The 15,189-nt window shown below is 43.4% G+C and overlaps 1 protein-coding gene across 1 annotated transcript in view; it reads left to right on the top strand.

Moving 5' to 3' along the window:
• The window catches only part of XRCC5 (X-ray repair cross complementing 5), a 97,109-nt gene extending 82,575 nt beyond the window's left edge, over positions 1-14,534 (top strand). The window contains exons 18-21 of the mRNA XM_030325054.1: positions 1,663-1,759; positions 3,785-3,852; positions 13,469-13,543; positions 14,308-14,534. Of these exons, the coding sequence (XP_030180914.1) occupies positions 1,663-1,759; positions 3,785-3,852; positions 13,469-13,543; positions 14,308-14,322 (255 nt within the window). The 3' untranslated portion in view covers positions 14,323-14,534. The remainder of the gene's footprint in view (positions 1-1,662; positions 1,760-3,784; positions 3,853-13,468; positions 13,544-14,307) is intronic.
• Positions 14,535-15,189: the final 655 nt, after the last annotated feature.

Consider the following 15,189-nt stretch of genomic DNA (forward strand, 5'->3'; position numbering starts at 1 on the left):
TAGGGAACCAGGGAAATTTCCACTGTAACCTCTCATGGCCCACTCATTAAAGGACCAGTTAACTGTTTTAAAGAAACTAATGGAAAATATATATTGGTAGGATTATTGAGAAGGATTTTATGAAGACAGGAGTAGGGATCTGGAATGCCAGGAAAAATGAAAAACACTGAAAGTTAATTCACTTACTAGCACACCCCACTTTTTGTGTGGGTTTTTTTTTTGTTTGTTTGTTTTATTAGGAATTTTGAAAAACCATTGTAAAAATTTTCCAAATTGTTTCTAGGCTTTTATACAGAAACTCTAGGCAAGAGTGAGCAAGTTCAAATTAGAAAGTGTATTTTTAAAATAGATGTAGTTGCAGTGTATATTAGTGCTTATATGGATGCTTATTAAATATTTGCTGAGTGAGTGAACAGATTAATTCCTGAATTGTTTAGGTACTTAACAAAGAATGATACGAAAATGAGAAAATTGTTAAAATTAGAAGATTCAGGAGTAGGTGATCCAGTGCCCTACAGATAAAAGACAAAATTAGGGCAAAGTGGAGTCCATATGAGACTAAGGATGCCTCAGGTGGAGGAGGGTCTGGTAACATGGGAAAAGGTGATGAAAACATTGCTTTCCTGGCACTGCCCCCAGGCAGGCGGAGCACCCAGTAACACTTCTGAGCACCATTGTCACTACGCACCCTTGAAAGTACCAGGTCACTGGCTTTCTTTCTTAAGAAATAAAAGATTGTGTTTTTAAAGTGAGGGAGAGATGAAGGAGCATCCAAAGAGACTCAGAGACCAATCAGCCACTCTAAATGTAAAGACCTTTTTTAGCTGCAGAACTGCAAAATACACAGACACACTAAAAGAAAAAAGGTTTTAGGGCGCCTGGGTGGCTCAGTCAGTTAAGCGGCCGACTTCGGCTCAGGTCATGATCTCACGGTCCATGAGTTCGAGCCCCGCGTCAGGCTCTGTGCTGACAGCTCAGAGCCTGGAGCCTGCTTCGGATTCTGTGTCTCCCTCTCTCTCTCTGACCTTCCCCCATTCGTGCTCTGTCTCTCTCTGTCTCAAAAATGAACAAACGTTAATAAAAAAAAAAATTAAAAAAAAGAAAAAAGGTTTTATAAATGGGAAGATGTGACTACTGACTGGTTATTTACTCCTAATTTTTCGGTATTTTTTTAAAAAAGAGTCCCTCTCTATATTTTAGATACCGCATACAGAAATATTTATAGATGATGTAATATGTTTGACGTTTGCTTCCAAACAACCCCTGGGTTGAAGGAGAAGGTAGGAGTACAGATGGGACAAGATTGGCTAAGTCGACAGGTGTTGAGGCTGGGTGATGGGTATATGAGCATTGATGGCATCATCCTATTTTTGTTTGAATTTGTCTATATGAAAGGTCAAAAAGCAAAGTACCAGGCCACCAAAAAACCTGCGTGGCCCTACGGAGTTCTGTACCGTCCACAGATGGAAAGATTCCTGGTTCCCAGTGAACAAAGCTGAAATTTGAAATGCCATACCCCATTTCCCATTTCACCAAAGAAGAACATGACATATTTTTCTTATAAATAATGGTGGTTTCAGTATATATAGCACTTTGTCCTGGGAAGGACTTGTCTCCGTGTTTGCTCCAACCTGATGCCCCTCTACCCCCCCATGCCTCCAGGTTTCGGAAGAGCAGTGCTTTAACAATTTCCTGAAAGCCCTTCGAGAGAAAGTGGAAATTAAACAATTAAAGCATTTCTGGGACATTGTCATTCAGGGTAAGGTGTCTTTTGTCATTTGCTCCAAACATGTATGCTGTTTTTTCTAAATATAAATGTAAATTACATTGTCTGATGTGTTATGTGGCAACCTGATGACTTTCCATGTGGATTTGGGAAATGCTCAGTATCCAGTGAATGAAAAACCTTGCTTAATAAGCATAAATAAAAAGTGATAAATAATAAGTCAACACGCAAGTCCTGTCTTCAGCTGTGTGCAGCATGGCCCATTTCTCAGATGGTACCTTGCTGTTTGTTGGAAGAAACCATGTGGGCAAACACTGCCCCCTTTCTCAGATGCTTAGACCCTTCCGTCCTGTCCATCCTGCCGGATCCACAGCACTCTCATTGACCTCACCCACAGTTTGCTCTCCTGTGGCCTTTCATTAACATGTTCTTGGCCTTTCTACTCCAGCAGACCAGCATCTTCATGCACCACAGCCGCTCCCTCACATTGGACTGGTGCAGACTAATCTCAGAAAGAAGACAGCACACACTCTTCCAGTGTTAGGCCTGATGTTTGATTTCCTTCGTGCACTTTGCCCCTTTTTTTTTAACCTGACTTGATTTTCTTTCAGAACTTGATTTTCTTTTCAGGTAGTATAAGATATTACCTGTTAAAAATATCTGTTATGAAAACAATCGTGTTGAAAATTATGAAACTTTCCACTTGAAGTAGGGCCCTTGGATGAGTTTCAACCTGTGTTTCTGTGCAGATTCTGTGAAAAGGAGTTGCGGATCTATCTATCCAGCTTCAAATGGCAGCTTCTCATCACTCAGGAACTATCTTCCTGACAGTTCATTTTTCAGCCCTTTAGCTTCTAGACTGGGGAGCAGAAGCCATTAGAATAGGTGGTGAATGGGGCTTACTCAGATCACTTTGGTGTCTCTGCTGCTGACCTGCTAGCTGAAAGAGATTGTTTTTGGTATTTATTGATTGCCTCCAGCATATTGTTTACTGAACAGAAACTTATAGGACATACACAGGGTACATATTTACTGAGAGCTTATCTCCTGTTGAGAGAATACACATGACCTGTGCCATTCCTAGGTACAAATGGATGTTAAATGGGCTTTTCTTTCTTTTTTATTTAAAAACAATTTTTTAATGTTTATTTATTTTTGAGAGAGAGAGATTGAGTCAGAGCACGAGTGGGGGAGGGACAGAGAGAGGGAGACACAGAATCCAAGTCTGGCTCCAGGCTCCAGGCTCTGAGCTGTCAGCACAGAGCCCAATGTGGGGCTTGAACTCACGAGCCATGAGATCAGGACCTGAGCTGAAGTCAGACACTTAACTGACTGAGCCACCCAGGCGCCCCATGTATGTGCTTTTCTGAACGTGTATCAAGCATCAACTCTTTGAGGCAGGATAAAATCTTACAAAGAAGAGAGAACCGAAGGGTAGATTTTCTATTCTTGATTTGCTCTCACTGAGCTAAAATTGACGTACGTGCTAAGTGGCAGACATGACCATTATAAGAACATGTTTCCTCCCGACCTTGGGCCTCTTGCTGTTCCGTCAGTAGCCAGTAACATTACCAGAAGTCAAAATGTCTGCAGATTCTCATATTGGATACCTAATGGATTTGGGCCAAAGTATAGTTATTAGGTTATTTATTTACTGAACTTACACCATGCACAACACTGAGGGGAATATAAAGGTGAATAAAACCCTGTCCCTGCCCTGGAGAAAAGTGTGGTGTTTTAGGAGAGAGAAAATATGTACACATAGTTACACAAGGTAAGATGTGATGGGAGCCATTTCAAAGGTGTAAACAAAGCGATGTGAAAATTCTCAAGGAGAGATTTAATCAAGGAAGGCATCATAAGGCAGGCGGCATCCACAAGCAAAGTAGGAGAAAGGATAGGATGCAAGGAACAACAGTTTTGCATTTCCTACAGAGAAGTGCACCTGTATAGTTTTAAAAATCTCCCATGCAAAGATGGGAGCGGCATGGTAGAAAGGAAGGTATGATTGGGATTGATTCTTTGCACTTGGATTTCACTCTGTGAATTACTTTTTAGATGGAATTACTCTGATCACCAAAGATGAAGCCCCCGGAAGTTCCATCACAGCTGAAGAAGCCAAAAAGGTATTGAGGAATAATACCGTCTGTAGATGAATTATTGTAATGGATATTTTCTGGATGTGCATTCTTCCTTGAAGATTTTAAATTTTAAGGGTAACTAAATTAGGGTCCCCATTCTTTATACAGCCAATCGGCAGATTCCTCCAACTGCCCCATCTTTGTGGCTGATACTGTATACTCGTTCAGTTTTCCATGGACTGCAGTAATGCTTCTAGAATTCACTTGGAACCGCAGCTTTATTGACTCTGGAGCTCCTAAAGTCCCTAGTGCATACCAAGCTTATTCTGGGCCTTGGTAAAGGCTCTGAAATCCAGGTCATCCAGTGATTCCCACCATGGCCACACATTAGTCACCGAGGGAACTGTTATTTAAGAAATTTGAAGGGGGCACCTGGGTGGCGTAGTTGGTTGAATGTCTGACTCTTGATTTTGGCTCAGGTCATAACCTCAGGATCATGAAATTGAGCCCCGTGTGGGGCTCTGTGCTAAGCTTGCGAGCTGCTTAAGATTCTCTCTCTGGTGGCACCTGGGTCACTCAGTCAGTTGAGCATCTGACTTTGGCTCAGGCCATGATCTCGTGGTTCATGAGTTTGAGCCCCATATCGGGCTTGCTGCTGTCAGCACAGAGCCTGCTTCGGATCCTCTGTCCTCTCTCTGCCCCTCCCCCACATGTGTTCTCTCTCTCTCTCTCTCTCTCTCTCTCTGTCTCTGTCTCTTTCTCTCAAATATAAATATTAAAAAAAAGATTCCTTCTCTCCCCCTCTACTGCTCACATACTCTCTCTCAAAAAAAAAATTAAAAAATTAAAAATATTTAAAAAAAAAACCAAAAACTAATGACCACGCCCCACCCCCAAAGATTCTGTTAGTCTGAAATTGAGGTCCTGGGCAGGGTTTGAGTTCTTAAAGCCCCTCAGGTGATTGTAGTACATAGACAGTAGAGAAACCCTAGTATTCCAGAGTAAGACAAAGTATTCCAAAGGTGTTTTTTAATAAAAGACCCCATGTATTGACATAAATAGACCAGGGTCTCCCTGTTTGTATCTGATTAAGCCATGAATCAAATATATTGAGTGTTGAGTTTAGTAATCTTTCATTATACCTCAGGTCTGTGGTGAAATTTTTTTTTAAGGTTTTTTTTTTTTTTTAATTTTTTATTTGAGTGTGGGAGAGAGCACGAGTCGGGGAGAGGGACAGAGGGAGGGAAGGAGGGAGGAAGGGAGAGAGAGAGAATCTTAAGCAGGCTCCACGCTGAGCGTGGATCCCACGGCCCTGGGATCATGACCTGAGCCAAAATCAAAAGTCAGATACTTAACTGACTGAGCCACCCAGGTGCCCCATGAAATTTTAATATATTTTAATAAAATTAAATAGGGTTTCTCACAAGTATGTGTTTCATAACATTAATTTCAGTTGCAGTACCTGACTGATCCAGCCCTGCTGGCACAACACCCAGCAGCTATCAGTTACTGTGCCTGGCCCCTGCCATCTGCTGGGCACTGCGCTAGATAAGACAGCACCCTGCCCCTAAACCATCAGTTACAGGGTTGCAGAGGAAGATAGTAGAGATTCAAAAAACTAACAACACACGCTAAGGGAGAGCTTGATCTGGGCTAGCAGACAGGAATCTGTTAAGAGAATGGCAGGAACAAGGCTGGAAGTTTTCATCTTATGGCTAAATTCAGGCCAAATTTAAAAATGCCTTAAATTTTCAACTCAATAAAGGCATTTGGCAGAAACCATAGTATTTTTTTTGGGGGGGGGAAAGAAGTTAGAATCTGTTAGAATCTGTATTAAGCACTTTGCCTGGCAAAAGCATTTTGTTAAAGAACATATCCGGTCCCTGCTTTCAGGAAGTAAGATCCTGAAATTTTAGAAGCATACCCTAAGATGCTGATTTTTGTCTCAAAAGAGGCTCCACAGGGTCTGTACCCTCTTCCACCACAGTCAGTACTGTGACTATGTCCGTACTCAAGAGTATGTCACCTAACTGCTTGGTTTTATTTCTGTTTGTTACTTTATACAATGGCATGATATTTCCCCCTTGAACTAGAGTGTATCATTCAGTGCTCTCCAGAGAGACCAAACCAATAGAATATATATATGGGATATATGCGTGTGTGGGGGGTGGAGGGGGTTGGGGAAAGATTTATTCTGAAGAATTGGCTCATGAAATTGTGGGGACTGGCCAATCTGAAATTTGTCAGGCAGGCCAGCAGGCTAGAAATTCAGGCAGGATTTCTGTGTTACACTCTTGAGGCAGAATTCCTTCAATTGATTGGATGAGGCCTCCCAGTATTACCAAGGGTAATCTTTATTTCAGGGCAGCTGATTGTAAATGTTAATCACCTTCACAACAACATCTAGACTAGTGTTTTGCACACCGTAGCTGGGCACTGTGGCCTAGCCAGTTGACACAAAAAATTAGCCATCACTTAGCATGAAGGCTTATCAATCAGCTTTTGCTAAACAAGTAAAGTAAGTCAAGACAAATCGTTGCATTAAAAAAAAAAAAAAATCTGTCATCCAGGTGAGAGTTGAGTACGTATTACTGTTTTTTATTTTTTAAAAAAAAAAATTTTTTTTTTTCAACGTTTATTTATTTTTGGGACAGAGAGAGACAGAGCATGAACGGGGGAGGGGCAGAGAGAGAGGGAGACACAGAATCGGAAACAGGCTCCAGGCTCCGAGCCATCAGCCCAGAGCCTGACGCGGGGCTCGAACTCCCGGACTGCGAGATCGTGACCTGGCTGAAGTCGGACGCTTAACCGACTGCGCCACCCAGGCGCCCCGAGTACGTATTACTGTTAATGAAGAAAGCAGAGAAGCACAGATCTGAAAAGGGAATGTTTCCCTCCCAGCAGTGCATCTTAAGCAAAGGTGTCATGGCTAAGTGAATCCAGAATAGTAGGGAGGAAAGAAGTCTAAGAAGGGATGGTGTGCTTCTTGCAAGTTGTCTGAGGCTTGTTCTGTGCTGCAGATGCAGTATCTTCTTTGGAACTTAAAAGGCACAGAGCCTAACCTTGGGGAATCTCAATGTCTGATCATTAAGGTGCAGAGAGGAATTTCAGTTAATGACTAGGTGTGGGGCGCTGTCTGTCCTTACATGGTTTCAGTGTCAGCAGAGCTGATTGCAGTTGGTTGTGAGTTAAGACAACTCTGAAAACTTCCCATCTTTTTGTTCCCCAAACATTCATTTTGTTTGTCAGGGGGAAAACTTAATCCTTGTATTAAAAAAAAATTTTTTTTTTAAGTTTTTTTATTTATTTTTTGAGAAGAGAGAGAGAATCCCAAGCAGGCTCTGCACAGCCAGTGCAGAGCCCGATGCAGGGCTCGAACTCACGAACCCGTGAGATCATGACCTGAGCCGAAACCAAGAGCCAGCCGTCTAACTGACCGAGCCCTCCAGGTGCTCCTGTGTTAAAGATGTTGTTAAATGGCACTTGTTGATTGTGGGAGAGAGAATGCACATACAGAGGATACTGGGGAGAATCACTGAGGAAGGGCCTGGCTCAGGGAAACTGGCTTTTTGTGGTTTCCAAGACCTACTGCAGCAGGGCAGGGAGGGGGAACCTCTTCTGACTATGCACTGCAGGATTTATATTGCTACAGAGGGAGTATTAAGTTTGGACACTTCCCAAATAATCATTTAAGGAAACTGGACTATAAGAGGTTGAAGGGCAGTCCTCACAGTCCATTTCAAGTCTGCCAAGTTACTTACCATAAGTCACTTAAAGTTAGAAAGCTGTTAAATTATTATTAAATGTTGATGATTTGCATGGGATGTCTGTTTGAAATGAAAATTAAACCCTAACTTTACACTTGCATATCTTAAGGAAAGCCATTTCCCTCTGGTATATTCTCGAAAAGTGTAGATTTTAAGACTCTTTGAGAAATCTAGGTAAGTCAGTCCTGCTCCAGAAATAGAAAGTTCTTCCATGATGTAAGTTTAGATAGTCACTCTCTTTTAAATTCACTCATAGCTCTCATTTCATTTTGAAGCCTAGACTATAAACATGATGCCTCTTTCCCCCCAACATTTGCTTTTATTGTCACTATAATTTGCCAGGTCTTTCACTTAACTTTTTCTGTTTCCTTTTGTGACTGTCAGACATACATTCTCATTTGATGTTGTTGAGCCTTCAGATAGCTCTCATGTCCACCCCTCAAGGCGTGGCTCTGTGGGGGGTGGCGTGCAGCTTACGCCCGGCACGTTCCAGGAGCATTGGGAGGTTGTTTGCCCTGGGACCACCGGCAGTAACACACCTGGACTTGTGGAAGGTTAGGATAGGCTGACTCTTCATTTGAAGTTTGTCTTCTTTATCAAAGACTTCCTTTTTTTTTTTTTTTTTAAATAAGTTTCTTCTTGCTAACCTATGTTAGAGTTAGAACAGTGGTTCTCAACCAGGAATGATTTTGCTCCCCAAGAGACATTTGGTATTGTCTGGAGTCATTTTGGTGGTTACAATGGTGGGTATGGGTGCTACTGACTCCTAGTGAGCAGAGGCCAGGGATGCTGGGAAACATCCTGTGGTTCACAGGACAGCCCTCTAACATAAAATAATTATCTGAGGGCTCCTGGATGGCTCAGTCGGTTGAGCAGCCGAGTCTCGATCTCAGTTCAAGTCATGATCCCAAGGTCATGGGATTAAGCCCTGCCTGCATCAGGCTCCATACTGAGTGTGGAGCCCGCTTAGGATTCTCCTTCTCTCCCTCTGCCCTTCTCCCCTGCTCACTCTCTCTCTCTCTCAAATAAAAAATTTAAAAAAAAAAAAAAAAAAGAATTCTCTGGCCCAAAATGTTGAATAATGATGTCGGGAAGCCCTGGGTTAGAAGAATTAAAACAAGCCAGATCCTTAACTAAGGCAGAGGAAGTTGGCTTACGTTGTGTATAATTTCATTCAGCTGGAAAGAATTCTAATGATCTTCTAATGGAGTTTTTATTTTTGAAACGTAACGCTTACAGGGAAACCTAATACATAAAACAGAGAAGGGTGGTGCCTCTCAGTTGGTGGACAATGAGTGTGGCAGTTTGGGATTACCCGTGCACGGGGGACTTAGAAGAACACGCAGGACCTCAAGGAACAGAACCTGAAAAATACTAATCCAGTCTAACCTCCTTATTTCATAGATGAAGAAACATAGGGCCCCAAGAAGTAAAATAACATGGCTGAGATCTCTTTGTAAGTCCCTGGCCAAGAGTCCAGTTCTAGGACTGGCCCCTAGTCCTTCATTCTTTTTACTCCATACTAAGAGCACGGAGGGGAAAGAGGATTTCTCCCCATGGCTTTGCTTAGCCGCCTAATCTAGCCTTCTCTTTTGTTGTTGACATTTACTGATTTTCCACTTTAGCATCATAGACGATAGGAGTTTAGCAATCTGGTCATTTTACAGACTCCATCTAGAGAGGTGACACTGACTTGCTTAGTGTCTCCTAGCAAGTTCATGGCTAGCAGAACTGAGTAGAATCTAGAGCCCCGGAAACCATTATGGTCATCTTCCCACCACACCATGGCGCCACCGCTCCATGCCTCCAGCCACATCTACGTACAGGAAAGATGCTCGTGTCCCCTCTTGCAAGAGTACACCCAGTTTTCTGTGTGTGAGTTTATGAGAGATCTCCAAACTTGTGAAGGATTATAAGATAAAATATGTGAATCATTTCTTGAGAACAGTTTTCTTTAACTGCTGTCCCCTGTTGGCCCCATGACAATTTTTCCTTTGCTCTTTTCCACTTTTCTTTTCTGCCTTAAATCTCTGGTGTAGTTGTTTCGTATGCTAATTCAAAGAAAAGCAGTAAGGAAAATACTACAGTTTTATCTTATATTTGTTTAGAGCTTGATACTTTTAATATAAAGTTTTAAAATTTTTATTGAAGTAGAACACACATATAATAAGTGCACAAAGCTTAAATATGCAACCTGATGAATTCTTACATATTCACATATATGGGTACCCACCACTCAGATCAAAATATAGAACATTTACATTACCCCAGAAGCCTCTTTGTACCCTTCACATTCAGAAACCCCTGGTCCCCGGGGTAACCACTATTCTGACACCTGTCACTTGAGCATAGCTTTGCCTGTCCTTAACCTTTATGATTCATCCATGATGTTAGAGTGGTTCATCCTTTGTTATAGCTGTGCTCCCTTTTACGGTTATACCATCATTTATTTATCCATTCCCCTCATGGTGGGCATTTGATTGTTTCCAGACTTTGGCACTTATGAATAAAAACGCTATGGCTCTTGTACATACACGTCATTTGGTGGACATATATCAGGTACACTCCTAGGAACTGAACATAAAAGCTACATATGACAAGGTAGGTTTGCATACTTTTTTCCATCTGAGGCCCACCACAACCCATGAGATAGAGCGAGCACTAGTATTCCCTTTTGGTTTTGGGGGAAATGAATTATAGAAAGGTCAAGCGGCTTGCCCATGAGGCTGAGGTTAGCTAGGGTTACGGTTATGTTCTCCCACAGCGGGTTGCCAGATTTCTCTGCTGTGCAATATGGCCTTTGTAGCACGATGTAAGATACACAGGGTATAAACTCACATGTATGTCCTTTTAGACAAAATACATGCAAACAGACTTGTTCTTCCTGATGCTTTTATACATCTGGATTATGGGTGGACTGGATAGTATTGGAGTCAGCCCGCTGGAAGCCATGTGAGTTTAATTCAGGACTGGTCAGGGTCTGAGCACAAGCTGATGATTAGTTGTTAGTCTTATGGAGGGGTTAGACTGGTTGTTTCCATACAGACATTACTGACTCCATTTCCCTGCTGTGGCCAGGATTGTATTTCGGTGTGCTTGCAAAACAACAGTTTGTCCATTTCACAAAGCTCTTCAAGTAAGGACACTCTTTCTTGGTAACCCCAAGTGAATCCTGGTGGTTTGAGGAAGGATGAGTGTGTCACACAAGTATCCTTTCTATTTATTCTCAACCTGGCAGCATTGCAGAGGGAAAGAACACGCGGGAAGATGAGAGTTGGCTCCTGCCCCTTCCTGCTGCGTTCAGAGAATCTGTTGCTTTTATTGAGAAAGCAGGCCAGTCATCGAGTTCTCTGCTATATCTCCAGCTTCCTGTCACACTGCACAGCCTGCAAATTACTTGCAGTTAAAAACTCTGATGAAGAGGAGTGATATGTGTAAGGGATCAGCCTTGCCTGGGGCTTTGGGGAGATAATGGATGGCAGCCCGGCTTTTAGCCATCATTCGCTTGCGCAGAAGTATGAAGCAGATCTGTCAGGAGAATCACTTGCAGGTGCTTAGCACGTGCTGGAAATGAGAGTTTGCTTGCTGGTGCTCCTCTCTTCCTAGGAGGTCGGCCTGGTCTCAGCGATGGGCCGTTTGTGTTTAATTGTATGCACTGCAGTCGTACTGTGCAGACAGCCCTGCCTTCATCTATCTGGTAATTGCACCATAAAAAGGGGGTGTGCAGGTGAGGAGGGATGGAGTTTGGAGCTCTTAGAGGCTATGTGCCAGAAAATGTTAGGGGTTTTCTAGACTGGCAAGTACCTACCACATATCCGGTCCCTCAGGGTGATAAAGGGTATGGTGGACTGTGGAACTGCTGGGCCCTGGGAGCGTGTCTGTGTCCGGCAGGTGCTGCTGATGTGTGCCCCCCCCCCCCAGAGTGTTTTTCTGGAAAAACACAGCTCTGCTCTTAACCCTCTTCACCCAAACTGGGCAAGTCTTTTAGCCATGCATTCCTAATGTAAGAACTATCATGCAGCTAAGTGGTAATGCATAGGAGAGGCAAGGAACAAAGTAAAAACCATTTTTAATGATGGTAATTAGAATCATAATCTAAGGTATCTAGGATATCCTAGACCTCTTAGAATCTAGGATAGAGCAGAGTTTAATCTTTAGACATACACCATATGCAGATACGCGTGTGGTGGTCATTTATCTGTACTTGGCCCTCAGGTATCTTAATAATCAACTAGAATAAATAAAAAAGAATTAATGGTACAGAAGCTCCATTATAGTTCTACTTCAGACTGTATCCCCCTTTGCTAGCATTTCCCATCTCTTATACCATTGATGCCCAGCACTGAACATGGTCCAGTTTCAGGTCAACAAAGGGCCATGGAAAGATCCATGAGTGTCCTGAGAAGGAATAAATTCCTGAGTCTCTCAGTCAAAACTGAAGTTAATGAGTGGTGAGTGGTTTTGACTGAGGAAAAAAAGTCCAGGACAGAGGCTGAGTCAAAAGCAAACTGTCATGGCCATGGCCATGGTGCCAATTCTGCAGATACAGTGTCCACCGATGCCGTCTTATGACCCGTGTGTGTGAGTTTCTGCACTCGAGGGATGGCAGGATGTGCAGCACTGGCTTCCTGACACTTGCTGCACATAGCCTAATATTTCAGGGTGACTTTGGCCTTATGCTCCATGCACACTGGCCTTGAGGAGTGCAGGCGGGAGAGGGAGGCCCCACCTTTAAAAACGCTCCTCTGGGTTTGGCTCTGCGGCCATTTCAGGGACTTAGGGTACCAGGAGATGGAGCACCCTCTGGGGTTAGATAAGTGGATGACAAACCCCAGCTCTCAGACCCAGTTACTGCCTGCCTGGAAGAGAGGAGACCCCACTGCTCTCTCCTAGAGGGACGGGGAGAGAGCAGGAGTGTTCAGATGATTTTCAAGGGCACCCAGCATTCTTTTAAAATCTGAATTTCATCCCTAGATCCTTGCAGACTTCGATTCAGGGCACTTGCTTTTCTGTGCATCTGCCTTTCAGAAGTTCCAGGTCTAGAATACTAATGCCGAACAGAAGCATGCATTAGAAGCTTTCTCCTCCACCTTTGTTTTTCAGACGTTTTCTAACCAATTGAAGGATTTCCAGGAAAGGAATTGCACAGCCTCCCAAGCTCACCCATTTTTGTGTTTCACATCATTTACAGGAAGTCCTTCCTTTTGTCCTCCATAGAGTTGAGGAACGAGATTCTAATTGTTGAGTTCACACACTTGATTCTTATGCTCCTTTCAAAAGAGACCAAACGTAATCGTTCCGGGAGTTTAGTTCTTTTCCTTATTTTAGAGAGAGACAGAGGGACAGCACGAACAGGGGAGAGGGGCAGAGAGAGAGAGAGAGAGAGTGAGAGAGAGAGGGACAGAGAGAATCTTAAGCAGGCTCCAAGCTCAGCTCATAGCTTGATGCCATGACCCTGGGATCATGACCTGAGCTGAAATCAAGAGTTGGACACTTAACCGACTGGCCCGAGGAGCCCCAGGTTTGGTTCTTTTCTTACCTCTAATGAGCACAAAAGTCCCCTGGGGAAGCAGAAATGGAAATGTCCGCAATGCCTGACACGGGACCCTCTGGTGGGGTCACTGCCGTGGCAAACCATGTCGTTTTCTCCCCCTTCACAAGAACTTTCTCTTGGTGACTAATTAATGTGAGCTATTCAACTTAAAAATTGGTGCTCTTGTCCAGGGCCAAATGAAGGAGTATGCATCAAGATGATGCTGCTTTGAGACCACTGCAGTGAGACTTTGCTAAGCAAGCCTTCTTAGGTCTGCCTGTGACACCGCCAGCAGACTGTCCCCTCCATCCAAAGAGGCAAAAATGTCATTTTGGTGTCATGCCTGGCTTTGTATTCACAGTTTCTGGCCCCTAGAGAAAATCCAAATGAAGACGCAGCAGCCATATTTGCAGAAGGTGGTGACGTGGATGATTTAGTAAGTGCTTTTCATCTCTTCCAGGTGTTCTCCAGATCGGACTGGTCCGAATGTAAATACAGCCACAGTGCTGCCTATCATAGGCCTGTTTCTTATTTGAGTTTTAATTGCTGACACACCAGAAGCTCCCTACACTATTATTTATTGCCGTTATAAATTTAATCAGATAGGTAATTTCATAAGGAAATTCCCGTGCTCTCTGGTTTCACTTATATTGTTCATTCAGTTTAATCCTTTCTCGTGAAGGACTGAAAAAGGGCTGGTGAGGCCATTCCTTTAGTAGCAAAATGTCATAATTTACTGAAATTGCTCTCAACCAAAATAAGCAATATAGCATGCAATTTGTGTGGGTTGACAAATAAAAACAGCCTTTTAAAAGCCTAATTCTTGAATATTGTCAATTAACTTAATGTAAACAAAATCAGCTGAGAGGCATCTGGGGGATTTCTGGACCTCCTCACGCCTTGTCTGGTTGCCTGGGAGGCTGTGTCAGTCTTGCCTTTGTATCCATCCTTCATGTGGGGAAACTTCCCACCTTTTAGCCTCACACGACAGCTAATTCCAGTACAAACTTTCAGTCTGTTTGTGGAGAAGTCTTCAGTGTTGTGACCACTTACTGGGTCTTTAACTCCTGAAACAGCACTGAGTTAGTCCATGTATGCCACCAGTGAAGAGAGCCATTGTCGTTAAACTCCTTCTCACCAGGGAAGCAGCGGTCCATGGTTGGCCTGGCTCCTTTCTAAAAGTGTTCTTCTCATTCACAGCTGGACTTGATATAGGCCGTGGCTGTGTGGGGAATCTGCGAGAATTGTCACCGCTCTCACGCTGGGAGTTCTGTCCAGAGGAGGCCATTCAAGGGAACTGGAAGCTCTGGGGATGGTCTCTGTAGGTTCTGCGGAAGAGAATCTCCTAATTCTCTGGAATGAGTAGATACAACTATAAGGGGTCATTTAGAGCCTATACATGTTTATAAAGAATTGTTGTTTTCTGATCAGTGTATTATTTCTTTTGTGGTCTTTATGATCTCGGTATATTTATGCATGTGCTTTGAAGTTTTTGGAAAACCGATTTCTTCCTGACCTGGTATATTGGTAAGGATCGCAGGCCTCGTGGAGCTTCACCTCATGTCATTGGTGACCTTCTGAGTCCTGTCCTGGAGGTGCAGCCCACTGTCCGACCCCCCAACAGCTTATGCTGGTCATAGAGTGGCGTTAGTTCCTTACCGCCAGAAAGGTGGGTTTGGGAACTCGTGGCTAAGGGCTGACTCTTTGTGTTTTTATTTAAGCCTTTCATCCCCACATTACATCAGCTGTATGTGTAGGTGGTTTTCCTTGAGCAGGGTGGGAGGGGGGCACAGCTTCCCTGCTCACGAAGCTACGGTGGTGATCTCATGAAGAAATGCTCTTCTGGTCCAGCCTCTGACAGATCCGCCAACCCTGAAACAAAACAACGGGGAAATTCACCCCCTGTAATTAGGATTTTATCGTTTTATTACTGCCCACCTACAGGTCTCACAGAGACAAAGTGTGTGTTCAAACACTTCCTTAATTTCCCATTCTTTTCCAGAGTCTCCTTTCCTCTCTCTCTGGGTGACGTTTCCTTTCCCTAAACGAGAAAATAGCAAAACCCTTACTTTTCCAGACCTC

Source organism: Lynx canadensis, chromosome C1, assembly GCF_007474595.2.
Source record: "Lynx canadensis isolate LIC74 chromosome C1, mLynCan4.pri.v2, whole genome shotgun sequence".
In the NCBI taxonomy this organism is placed as follows: domain Eukaryota; kingdom Metazoa; phylum Chordata; class Mammalia; order Carnivora; family Felidae; genus Lynx; species Lynx canadensis.